This window comes from Lissotriton vulgaris, chromosome 7, assembly GCF_964263255.1.
Source record: "Lissotriton vulgaris chromosome 7, aLisVul1.2, whole genome shotgun sequence".
In the NCBI taxonomy this organism is placed as follows: Eukaryota; Metazoa; Chordata; class Amphibia; order Caudata; family Salamandridae; genus Lissotriton; species Lissotriton vulgaris.
In genome coordinates, this window is record NC_141695.1 from 1,604,739,175 (window position 1) to 1,604,753,011 (window position 13,837).

At 45.4% G+C, this 13,837-nt stretch overlaps 1 protein-coding gene across 1 annotated transcript in view; it reads left to right on the forward strand.

Annotated features, from left to right (window-relative positions):
- The window catches only part of LOC147706081 (ras-related protein Rab-22A), a 185,303-nt gene that overhangs the window by 38,660 nt on the left and 132,806 nt on the right, over positions 1-13,837 (forward strand). Inside the window, exon 2 of the mRNA XM_086932524.1 lies at positions 13,589-13,668. Coding sequence (XP_086788650.1) covers positions 13,589-13,668 — 80 coding nt within the window. The remainder of the gene's footprint in view (positions 1-13,588; positions 13,669-13,837) is intronic.

Genomic DNA, 13,837 nt, shown 5'->3' on the forward strand with positions numbered 1-13,837 from the left:
TATACCTACCATTACATATAGACCCATATATACCTATAAGTCACTCCTATGGCAGGCCTTGACAATCCTGAAGGCAGAATGCTTGGTTTTATTTGAGATGGCGCTCTAGCATGAGCTGAGCCTGTCTGCAGCTTTCGGAACCATGTCCTTTTAGCTGTTCTATGATATAGCCATACCATATACTCTTAAGTGCATTATAATCCTCGCGGTTAATGCTAACTTTGGTTTGGCTTTATCAAAACATGTCGTGTAAGGTGTTATTCGCTTTGGAATACTACCCCCTCGCCATTTCTGGCGACGGGGGTAGCATTCCACCCTTCTAGAGGGAGAAGACATGTGGTTGTAGCTTTACCCGGTTAAAGTTAAACAGAGTCTCAGCATCACAAAATGGATGTTTCTGCCACAGACACAAGTCTGACCTCCTGCAGCTGGGAGCCCTTCCAGCAAGGGAGGCCTGGACAATAGATTTCTTTCCTTAGGAGGTGCTAGCACCTCCCCAGACAGGCTATCGTGTATTGGGGCAGGGTGGGTTGAATGAAATGAGACACTGCCTGGGGCACACCAGGTGCTCCATGCATAGCCTGGTTCAAACCAGTTGCTGGGGCACTCCAGCGCCAGCTCTGGCGCGAAACTGGGCAAAGGGAAAGGGGTGTAACCACCCCCTTCCCAGGTTCCACCCATAGGAGGGACCTAGCAGGTAATCCAGCCCCTTTAATCTGTATAAAGCTAGGAGCTGAGACTAGAGACTTTAGAATATCCTGAACCGAAACTCTGGACCTTCGACATTCTACTCCAACTAGAAGACTGAAGAAACTCCCTTGTGGTCAAGAAGTGACCACCCTGTGCAAACAGGCACCAACTAGTGAATTGCCGGTTTGCTTTTTCGACGCTCCTGAAAGATCCCGACGACTCTGCTTCGCAGGACTGGACTTCTCGGACCCGACCCACACCTCCAGCAAAGCTGAGACCCGTGGCGGACACGAGAGACGTGGGACCGGACACCTGGCCATTTCGCTCTTTGCTAAACTGTGCAGCTTCTGAGGCGTCATCGAAGTTGTGCATTGGGGATTGAGAAGCCCCTACCCCGAGTGGTAAGTGCACCGAAGCTCAGCCCTCCACACTCCACGAGTGCGGCGTGGGGCCTGCTCTTGCATTTCCTCTTGACGCGTCTTCGTGGTTGCTAGCCCGCTGGCTAGTGGCCCTCCTGAAGACCTCTTTACGAAACACTGCTTGCCTGGTTGCTCCGGCCTTGCTCCTGCTTTCCTGTAAAGGGGAAGCTGCCCAGACCTTGCTGGTCTGAAAAGAAGCCGATCTTCTATTCCTGCGTGGGTTGCCTTTGCCAAGGCTTGTTCACTCCAATCCGGAAGCCGACACCGCCAACAGCGAGATCCTCCGTGGGACAGTTCGTATCCAGCTCCTGATCGTCATCGACGCCTCCTGGTCCATGTGGCTACAGAGACAAGCTTCACTTCTTCACCTGTTTGCAGCTCAACATCGCCTGGTCCTTCTTGGTTCCTTCCTGGTCACTGGCTAGTGACCCAGACTTTGTCACCTCTGCTTTCAGATTCTTCACTGCTTCGATCCACACTTGGATCCAACCGGACATCTTCTTCCTGATCGCCTGCAGCTTCTTTGTGCAGTTCTCCATAGGATTTGACTACGAAACCCGACACGAAAGAATACCTATGCACCCGGCTTCCCTGGGTGAGGTAACTAGAGTACTCCGGTGCTCCCGTGGGTAATAACTATCCAAGTGTCCTACTTTAACTGGGTTTTCCCGTAGTCCACCCGGAAGTGTCCAAAATCAACTACTTTGTTAACTTTATGTTTCCATTGAAAGTCTATGAGAACCTGCGGGTGTGTTTTAGACACTGCGCACACATCCTGTGAGACTCTTACTTCCTAACCTGTGGTTGTTCAGTGTAGTTTCAGCGATTCCCTAGGCCCTATGCCTATTCACCTGTTCTGAAGTGGTTCTTATACCACTTACTTAGTATATGGTTCGTGAGGCCCCTAGGGCAGAATTTTATTTGTGCAACTTATAGTATGCTTATTGAGTCAATTGTGCTGTATCTCGAACTCTGACCTCATAAAGAGTGCAGTGGGGTTGTGTTAGTATTAAATACATATATATTTTATATATACCTTGTGTGGTGTCCTTTCATTTGGTATTCAAGGGGTTATTATTGGTAAAACAATTGGCTTCACATGCTCTCTGAAGTATTAGCCTAAGACTGCTCTGTCCATGCTACCACTAAGATAGCTGGTCTATAAGGTTGACTTTACAACCATCGCCATAAGGGTTGTTTGGACTGATACAGGGTGCCCACTAGAATAGTGGACATCACATATCAGGCCAACTTCTCACATTAAGGACCTGTCTTTTTAATTTTTTTAAACCAGGAACCCATTTACTATGGGAAGACGTGTTTATTTGTTGCTCTGTGCTAGGCAACTGCCATAAAATGTAAAGCTCTAATTAACAAAACCAGCATTTGCAATGCAATAGGTCTCGCATTATTAAAGTTTGAGCTATTGGCATTGCTAATAATAATGCAACACCAATAGCTCAAACTTTAATAATGCAAGACCTATTGTATTGCAAATGCTTGGTACTTTAGAGCGTGTGCTGTTATGGCCAGAACAGCCGACTTTGGAAAAAGAGTCCGAGTCCTGGTGTCGCCTCCAAATCCTGTGATTTTGGGCAAATCACTTCTTCCCCTGTGCCTAAAAAAGAATCTCGCCTTGTGTAATGTAACTCATGCTCGTGTGAAGTGCTCCAGTGCCCTTGAGCCGAATTCGTACTATGTAAAACCGCAAAAAGAAAAAAAATAGCAGTAGGCAGAGGTACTATGGTCGTAGTGTTCGGTGTATACTGCACTTGGGGTTCACTGCACTGCACACAACCACACGTAGGCCTAATAAGCCCATTCCTGTTCCGCACCAGGGCTTGTGCCACTACTCCCCTCTCTCACTTCATAGGGGACAGTGGGATATGGGTAACAGGATCTACAATAACCTCATTAAATAAAACGTGCCCATATACATTCAGTAGTTCACCACCTTCTAAAGAAATTGCAAACATGTTTGCTGACGTAGCTGTAGAGACCTTCAGGAGAGACAGCAACAGTTAAACAGAGGAGGGCGCCCTTTGTGTGCCCCTGAAAGGCAGAAAATTGAACAAAATTAAAGGTCAGATTGTTTATGTAGTACATCATATCAGTCGGTAAACAGCCTGTTTCTTAACAGTTCAAATTAGAGCACAAAAGGGAACTTAAGTAAATGTGGATGTGATAATTAACGCCTATTCTAACTATTTGTGGAGTAATGTGTATTTAGGTTCATTATGCACCACCCCTCTCATGTCCAGGCAACACCAGTCTTTTCTTCTAATTATATTTCGAAAGGTTTAACCGGCCAAAGTTTAACAAAGAGAATTGGCACTAAACTGATAATTGCAGGTGCAATAAACTTCAAAGCACTTCTACTGCTGCCCCTGCTCAGGAGTTTGCTTGTGTAGGGTTTGCAATGTAATAAGTCAGTTGTAATAAGGCCCTTGCTGAACATCACATCACATACCTTCATTTAGAGCACGTCATGCTATTTTCCGCAATACCACAACTCTGGGGACTGCATTAACGGGATCATGAACCGTGATTTTACTGCAAAGATGTAAATGAGGAATAACTTGTAGGAAAGGTGTTTCGTTGTGTTTTTCTGCCTTTGCAGTTGCAGGATAGTCATGACAGAATTACTGCATTTCATGGCGCAGCAACAACACTGCTTTCTAAACCGACATCTAATTTCTCATATTTAACACACATTTATACCTCAAAGAAACTGAGCACCTCACTGTGCAAATTTACGCTGAGCAGGTAAGGAAGGCGATTGTTAAACGGTAACTTAAGAGCAGGTGGTCTTCAGTCCACCCTTTAGACAATTCGTTTTGTAGTCATTGATGCTGCAGCCATTTGGTACCACCCTGTTGGCAAGAAGGGGCAGGTGCAGCAGTCTTAGCGATTTTAAAGAAGGGATGGATGAAAGGAAGCAGTAACGATCGAAATTTCGCGTCACAGGAAAGGCATAAAAAACAAGTATTCAAACATGCGTGTGCAGTGAAAAGTGTCGCACAAACGGGTACAAAATAATGTCTAAAATCTTGATTTCCTTCTTAAATGCTACTGGTGTACAGCGCTACCATCTCTCACAAGTCACCCACTACAAGGATGTGCTGTATGACACATACACTAATAGCTGAGCTAGTTAGGCGCTTGACGCTTTCATCGTGTTTCATGAGGTAGCCGTGAGATGGAAGCTTTGAATAACCTTGTCCGCCTTAGTGGTGCGCGCGTACTACAGAGGGGCGATGGAGCCTGTTGTCTCTGCTGCGCGTGCTAGACACCGACGGGAATGGGCGGAGCTGAGGCGGGACATGCACCCGCCTTTGCCGAATTGCGTACCTTTTTTTTTCTTTTTTTTTTTTTCAAAGCACGCTACAGCCAATGCCAGCCTGCGAAAGCAAAACCACACGCACAAGCGTGTGGTTAGCTTTCTGAAGCCCATACAAGAGGTCTTGCGCTGCGTGAGCAGTGCTGCGCTCTGCAACGCTAGGCCTAAAAATGACCTGAATTGTTTTGGGGTACCATAAATCTGGTTTGTTGCGGTTTCTTGTTCTCCAGGTTCTTTGGTTTTTTCTCATTACAGAATGTTCACAATCAATATATTCTTAATACTGAATATTGACCATTTTGTTATCCATGTGAGATCTATTATTAGTCAGATGACTGCTTTGTAGTGAGAACGCAAATTAGAGACCCCTGCATGCCTGAATTTGAATGCTGTCTATCTAATGTTTTTCCTTTTCTGGTGTGTCGAGTAACAGCACCTCAGTGCCAAATTAAATTATATGTCCTGGACCTTGAGGAACTAAGTGGTTGAAACTACTTGCTATTCTTTGCCACATCAGGCAACTCCTGGTGAAACCAGCATTAACAAGCATTTACAACGGTTTCGCCTTTGAAAAAGTTAGAGCTGTTGGCATTGTAAATGACAACATTTTTAGGTCTCGCCTAGACGAAAGCAAAGCGAAGCTTTGCTGTCTAGGGAGACAACTAATGTTGTCACTTTCCGGGGAATGTGGACTGCAGACTGTGACGAGCTTGTCCTCCTGAAGATTGTAGCTCGTGAGCGCGCACGTCGCCGTGCCTGATATTCCCATGCACAGAAAGGCTCCCGCACGCATGCGCACATACACACACTGCATACACACACACGCACCCCCCTTAAAGAAAGGCTCACGCACGCATGCGCACATACACACACTGCATACACACACACACACGCACCCCCCCTTAAACCGACACACGCGCAGACAGACGCACGCACAGACACACGCACGCACAGACACACTACAACAGACACACGCGCACACCCCACCCCCACTCACCCCACCCCCACTCACCCCTCCTCTCCCTCAACACACTCACCTGTTCTGGCGGTGCTCGGCGGCGGTTCTGCCTCTCGGGCGGCGGTAGCGCTTTGCGGGGCTCTCTCACCACATGAGAGCCCCGCCTTCCCCATGCGCCCGGCCGCTCTTCACCCGGTCCCCCATCTCGGGACCGGGACTCGATCAGGAGCCCTCGGGGCTCCTCGGACAGTGGCTTTTCTCTTGCGCCGCGATGGGGGCGGGACTTCCGGTTGGGGCGGCGCTGCGATTGGCCGGCTGCCCAACCGCTTCCCGGTCGTCGCAGGCAGCGCGGCGGCCCGGCGGGAACTTGAAGAAACTCGAGGGTCAGCCTGGAGTGCTGCATATTAAGTGTGTATAGGTGTTCCAAGTTTGGCAAAGTAGTGAGCAGGTTTCTAAATTTGCCCTTTGTCAACTATAGTGATTCAGCTTCTGTCCAGGTAACGTCACCGTTGCATGTTTTGTTAGTTTAGATTAACATAAATTACAGGTGTTTTTCATGATAGTCGTCGTTATGTTATATGAAGTGATTATTCTAGGTTATTCTGTGTTATGGTGACTGGCGTGTTGTTTTGTCATATAATAGTATATATTGCATCACTGGGTTGATTAAGTCCCAGTATAATGCCTGGTGTTGTCATGGCCTGTTATTAGGAAAGTCTTGCAAGGTACCAAACACAGCTCTCCAGTGGTGCAGTCTTTAAGGGCTGCCCTGATCTGTAACTCTTTCATGAATAGGAATGTAACTGCGACTTGACATAGCCGGTGGCTCGCGACAAGAGCTCCCTTCCGGCTGTTTCAATCCCTTGGCCTTTCTGTGGTGCCAGGTAAATAAAACATGTCTGTGGTGGTAAGTTAAGGCAGTGTTTGCTTTTACCGCCATTTAATAAAAACCGGATCCAGAAGGTAGTATTGTGTGGTAGGAATGTTGGTGCACATTTGTTGTACGGCACCTAATTGTGGTGATTTTTTCTGTGTTATGTAACTTTGTATAAATTGGTTTATGTTCTGCTGTTTGCTTTGGAAATGTCAAAAAATGCTTCTGTATTTCCAGCTAATAACAGCATATCTCCAGAAAGTGCCTGTGGCATGCGACCAATCACTGTCCATGGTGGTAAAATAGCGGCGCTCCAGTTCTTCAAATACTCAAGACACAGGTCAGACCAGGGGTGTGACAGCGGCTTCCTTAATTTAGCTCCTTGCTGCCCAAACACCGGACCTTTTTTCTATGCTCGGCTTTTAGGCCACCTGTCAGTCTCCCTGAATCCAAATACCATTCCCCAAAGGACTCCCCGAGACGAGGAGGGGGCGGGTCCGTGTTATGTATATTAGTACGTCACTTCCAACAGGTGCGTGAGATTTCCGCATCCTGCTGTCACCTTGGTGAGATGTTCGCACGTCACGAAGAAGAAAAGTGGTGGCCAGAAGCAACAGGAGAGCTCCCCCACCCCCCTATCTCCGGAAGGAGGGGATTATTTAGTCAAGGAACTGCGAGCCACTCCTGATCTGCCAAAATGCAAATGAACAGCAAACATGTTTTATAAGGATGGAATAATGAAACCGACAAATGTGTTTAACTCTACCCCAAATATACTGACCATTCAAAGGGTAAAAAAACAAGGATTTATTTGAACGGCTTGGAATACCTTTAAAACACATGCTCACTTAAATCACACCATTATACAAATATCTATGTTTTAATGCAAATATTATGACATAGCCAGTGTGCCAATGTCCCTAGAAAGAAAGCACCCACCCACCCACCCCACCCCCCAAAAAAATCTCGCCCGTTGTCTGAGCTGTGAAATATAGCAATACTCCGTGTTCAGGAGGCTCTGGTGCCGCTGCACCCGCCGTACCAATGGCAGGTGCTGGTAATCTGCAGGGGGGGGGGGTGGTGGCTAGAAAAGTTGGAAAAGATGAATGAGTCTGAGTGGTTTCGCCTTCTTCCTCCCTTATAGCCCCCCCCCCCCCCCCCCCCTCTCATGAGGCAACATTGAATATCCCACAAAGAGGCCAGGCAGGGATAGTATATGCAGACAAGTGCCATCAACATGATTAAGTGACAAGACACATAATGATGCCCGCACAGTATAACTTAGACAATAAACACTCGCCCACCATATACATCAGGTAAGGAGCAGATAGGCACAATTTCTCATCCTCGCAAAGCATCAAGTAAGAGCATCAAGACAAACAAGTGTTTGCAATGCAATAGGCCTTTCAGTTACACAAGTTTAAGCTATTGGCATTGTAAATTACAATGCCTTTTATTTACGTTTTTAAAGAAAACAAAAATAAAAGGCATTGTTATTTGCAATGCCAATAGCTCAAACTCGTGTCAATGCGAGACCTATTGCATTGTAAATGCTTGTTATGTATGTGTTGGTTTTGAAAACAGATAAATAAATGGCACGGTCATTTACAATGCCAATAGCTTAATCTCTCGCAAATGCCACACACAAACACACAGACCCCCACACACATACATACCTACAGAGCCACACACAGAGCCACACACACACACACAGAGCCACACACACATACACAGAGCCACATATACATACACAGACACACACACACAGCCCCCCCAGCCCCCCCTAGCCCCCGTCGGGACGCACCCTCCAGGGCCAGCATGGACGGGGAGTTCCATGCAGTTTGAGATGCCGGTGGAGTCGGTGATGCAGGTCTTCCACAAGTTGGACCAGAAGGTGGCCGTGGTGATGACCGTGCCGTCGATGCTCGACACCTTCTAGTAGTCAGTGGGCAGCGTGGAGCAGACCAGCACCCAGCCCGACAGGGCCAGCAGGCATACCGTTCCACCCGAAGGACGCCGGGGGCAGGGATTAATCAACCCATTCACCTTGTCTAATGCATCTCTACTTTCTCTGCCAGGTGAGCTCTCCCACCGGCCTCACACCCTGGTCTGCTCGCTCATTGTCCACGTGCTGAGGTCAGTCTGAAAGATTTCGGACCTGATTTCAGGTAAATCTATCAAAATTACCTAAAAGAAGCGGGAGCCAGGCAATGGAGGTATCCTGGCCATCCACTGCTTCGATGCCTTTCCTAAGCCACCAGGTTTGGAGCTTTCACGAGGTGACTTAAGGAAGCAGCCTTAGGGAACCAAATGACAACACAAATAAAAAAAAATTAAAGTCCTATGGGAACGGGCACACGGACAGTTTGGCCCAAATATTACAGGGGCAGTGGAAAGTGACCACTAGTAGATCAAAGTGTTTGAACTGAGATGGTAGACAGAGTTATTAGGTTCGCAAAATTTTTAACTAGTGAACTGGACTGCTAAATCACACGCAAATTTCAGTCCATAAGGGTTTATTTCAGTAATGCTACAGTGGAGCAGCTTTGTCTATAAAAGGTGCTATTGGTCAACACACACATTGTCACATTTCATTTACAATGCCTTTCATCTAAATGGCTGATTAAAATCGTTTTGGGGGAACAGGAATTAGTAAGAAGCATCAGTATATACATATCTTTGAAGTACAGTGGTTAATGTCAATATCGAAGCGTTGTAGTTCTAGGAAAAAGAACGTGGATTTCATATTGTGAGTTAAGGGCAACAATATGAATTGATGCTAGAGGGCGCTATTTGTCGTTTATTGTGCACGAAAGTTCCGAAAACGAATGTTTTCCCTTTTATATGTATTTGCGAAGGTGTTTGTAAGGTAAAAGTTCATAACTTGCTGTCAAACGGGGACAAGCATTTACAAATTCAACCGTTTTGCTTATACGATTTACAAGAATTGCTACACTTGGCACAGGCGCCAGTGAAGAACGTAGCAGTGCAAGCTTCTTCACAGCAGAATTAATAATTCCCGCATTATTAGAATGCTGTTTCTCAGGCGCCAATGTAAACCGATTTAAAAACTTGAATGTAGAGAGAAGTAATAATACAGGGGAACACTATAGAGGAACGGTTGGATCTTGGATTCCGGGCGTCTGCTCAACATCCCTTGATTCTTGGCTAATTACGTAATCTCCACGAGCCTATAAAAAACATGAGTATGTGTTGTGTAATGTGGTGCTCATGGAAAGCGGCCTTCGGCCGACTTCGCGCTATATATAACAGCAACAAAAAATAACAAAACCACCAAAAAATGCTGTGCATTTGATTTCACATGGCGTCTATAGTAAGTGATATTGAAGTACCGGTAAGACAGCGAGATGTCGTTTTGAACTTTTTTTGGGGTGTTAGCGTGGAACAAAACAAATGTAGGTGTTGATAAAAATCTTTTTACATAGATCTGCAAGGTTTCTGACACGGTGCATTCCTGTGCGCAGTACGATGTCAGGGATTTATCTCTGTCTCTTAGCAACGCGCATCCTCAGCACACAGACATGTTGTGTATGAATTTACACATATAATAACAGGATCTCCACAGAGCGGATGAAATCTGCTCAAGTGCTAAACCCTCCAACCCCCCTGGCCTCTGACGTCAGCGGATGGCTCCGCCTCCCCAAAGGGCTGCTCTGAGTCGCTGTGCCTAGCGCCGTTAGTTGAGAATGTTTTTATGCCCAAGAGACAGCTGACTATGGCGGGCGCTGGCAGAGGAGGAATTAAGAACTCCAGTATGCACATTTTTAGGGTCACACGCAAACACCACTTCCCCACACAGCCAAGATGGCAAAGGGCCACAGTTTCACCCCTTCCTTCCACTCATTCAGTTTAAAGAGCCGCACTGAACACTGCCTCAAATCACGAGTCACTGTGATTACCGAGTGAACAAATTGCAAAAGCAGACGTTAAGTTACATGAGGCAAAAGTGACAATTGTGAGCAAACAAAATACACGGGGTAGCAAAAGGTACATTACATATACGAACTCGAAAGTTTCAAGACGGAGCTTCGCAAGTAAGCTACTGCTCGGCCGCCATCTTCGGCGGAATGAAACAAAGCAGACACGGCCCACCGCCGGAATGACGTCACAAAGGGGCGGAGAGCGAAAAAATCACCGGAACGCCCAAGAATCTGCTCCGGCAATGACGGACAGATCTCTCTTCCAATGGCTAGCCTCCATTTATGGAGCTAGCCAATGGAAGAGCAGGCGGGACAAAGCCCCCGTACTGCTTATCAAAAGATTTCGCCTGCGCGAACGCTGCAGCGCAGCGGACGCCAGGCGGAACCTAAAAATGCAATAGGTCTCTCCTTTAATTAAGTTAAAGCCATTTGCTTTGCTATACAATACCATTAGAAAAGCAAATGGCTTTAACTTAATAAAAGGCGAGACCTATTGCATTTTCAATGCTTGTTAAAATTGCATTTCTCCTGTCTTAATACGTATGAAATCTTTTTTAACTGGTACTTTTGTAATGGTTTTAATGAACCAAAAACACTATATTTTTTTTCCTCCAGCAGTTAGAAGGTACTTTGTTAGGTCTGCGTGTGTAGGTGGTGGAGATGTTGGGTGAGAGTGACTTTTTGGGAGCTTTTTTTTTTTTTTTTTTTTTTTTTTTGTGGGTTTGCCTTGTTGTACAATAGCCATGAAAGTGCGAGGCTTTGAAGAGTGGCATGTTTATTTTGTTTTGCATCTGTTTAGGGTGGAAGGTGTATAGGTTAAGGGTAGTGGGGGGAACATGTTGGTCATGTTTAGAGGACATACACTGCAATGGATAAGAGGCAGGTGAAAGATTTGTTGTCTTGGTGTATTTGTGGTAGGTGTTGGTGAAGATAAATAATTTAAGAGTAAAGGCGGTTTACGATGCGTATTATTTGTGCAATCAAGAGGGTGGGTGTATGCTTCTAATTTGTTACAAAATTTATTATGAAACTGAGATTTTGATGTGCTGGTCTGTGCTATGTTTTGTTTTTGTGGAGTAGTGAGAGGGGATATTGATGTAGTGGTTTTCTGAGAAGGATTTGGATATAAAGTACTGTTGGTGAGTGGAAGTTGAATTGTAAAGGGGGAGGTAATGTGTTGGAAAAGAGTGTATGTGGTGTGTGGGAAGGGATGGACAAGAGGGAAGAGTGTTTGTGTTAGATTTGCTAATTGGAAAGGGTAATGTGTGCGGTGGAGTATAAGGATTGTTTGGTTGTGTGTTTTAGGTAGGAGGGTGTTGGTGGATGATGTGATGGTTGGTTGAGTATAGGTTTATTGGTGACGGAAAGGGAGCAAATAGGGGGTAGAGCTTGTGTTTTTTATGAATAGTGAGTGTGTTTGGAGGGATTAAAGTTATGTATAGTGTGGCTTTGTGTTATGTTGGTTACGTGTGGATGTGTTAGTGGTATAGGGCAGAGAGGTGCTTTGTGTGAGAGTGAATGAAACATTGTCTCAACTGGTAATCATTTTAGAGGGCAGATTCAAAGAGCATTAATCAGCCAGAAAGGGGAAGACAGGGAGACCACAAGAAGTTTGTAGGAAGAAAGTAAATTCTTATTTGTAAGTAATTATATCAGCACTACAATACAATGTATGCATAAGTAACCAAAACGTGAGTGTGTACTTTACGTGCTATTGACAGTGAATGGCGCAGTGACACAAATGGAGTGAATAACAGTGTGAACGGCGCAAAGGATTATAGAATAGGTAGTCAACAATACAATGAAGAATATTTATAAAGCAGATCTTTTGTTTAAGTTGCTTAGGTTGACCACAGTAATGCCAGAAGTTACGCTGAGTGGTGGACGGCGTTTGGACCTGTTTGATTCCAGGTCATCATCAGGACCAGGTTACTTAAATCAATAGAGTGCTGTATAAAGTCAAAGAAAACTACAATGAGGCCCAAAATAGAAGAGATTCAAATTAAAACAGGACTGTGACAGAGGAGAGGAAAACTACCTGTTGTGGTAGTTATGATTCCAACCAGATGGGAAAATGAACTAAGAAGGGTCCAATTAGGCTCTCTATGGGAGGAAAGGAAAGTGCTGTAAGAACGGCTGCATGTGAGTTGGGGGACAAGGGTGAGGGGGAGTGGGTAGTTGCAGAAAGAGTAAATACCTGCAGGGGAGAAAGGAAGGAACAGCTTCGGGACACGGTGGTCCTTGTTGATTAAATCGTGCTGGGCGCAGTAGCTGAGTCGGTCGAAGCCGGACCTCAACTGCAGGGAGAAAAGATAGTAAGAATATAGGCAAGTGATGAGGGTGGCTGTACAGCGGGAGAAAAGAACTGGAGCATACCTGTGATAGAACAAGACCTAGAGTTGAAGAAACGGTCCTTGTGGTTCTTTGAAAAGAATTCCTTGCAGTGGGTATGCATGATACTGGATTCTTGCCAGCGGGGCGACATCTACATTAAAGCATGTTGGGCCTAGCAAGGAGCCCTGTGGGACTCTGCATCCAATGGGTTATCTAGGTGATAGAAATGGCTCATCACGAACCTGGAATCTTCTTTTGTTCAGAAATGCCTTGAATCCACCTAAGGACAGAGTCCAGTCTCCGGACCAGGATGCAATGGGAAACTGGGTCAAAGGCGGCACTGTAATCCAGCATGATAACAACCGCTGAGCCATCCCGGTCTAGGATGGCCTGGAGCTCTTCAGTGGCTACCAACAATGCGGTCAAAGTGCTGCGTCCTGATCTGAATCCTGTTTAGGTAGGATGAAGGATAGAAGGATTTTCTATCAAGTTAGAGAGATGTGTATTAACATGCTTTTCGAAGATTTTAGTAGTGATTGGGAGCAATGAAATTGGTCTAAAGATAGCGACCATCAGGCGGTCTGCATGTGGTTTAAGCAGAGTTTAAACTTTAGCTTGCTTCCATGCTGAGGGAACACTACTGTGTACCAGGAACCTATTTAGAATGTTAATTAGAATAGGTAGAATAATGTTACCAGCTATTCGTAGGGAATGCGGTAGAGCTGGGTCTAATGGCAAGTCAGATTTTATGGACATTAAGATGCAATAGGTTGATAGTTGAACTATCATTGTTGATTCTTCAAAGGAAGTTGGACGAAGAGATGTGCTTTTAAGAAGCTGTCTATATATCCTACGCTGGTTGAACATGAAAGTATTTTCTTGCACCATCTTCATAACCTCAGAATGGCCAATTTGTTTCATGTCCTAACACTTTGACATTGTTGTCTGAGAATTTAAATGCAGTAAATTCTATTTAATCATTTGCTTGTTCCACATTAACTTCGACTGACACTCCTTTCTGTATCTTTTCAGGACACAGGAGTAGGTAAATCAAGCATAGTGTGGCGTTTTGTGGAAGACAGCTTTGACCCTAACATCAATCCAACAATCGGGTAAGAAGTAGCACAAACTGTCAATTTGAGACGCCTGATGGCTAATACACAAATTTCAGCGTTACTTATGTTACCTTGATTTAGCTATTGCTAGGTCTGTGGCATTCTGTAAAACTGCATTTTCTTCTTAAACGCTGTCCACTATGTCTACGTCCAGTTTATAGTACGT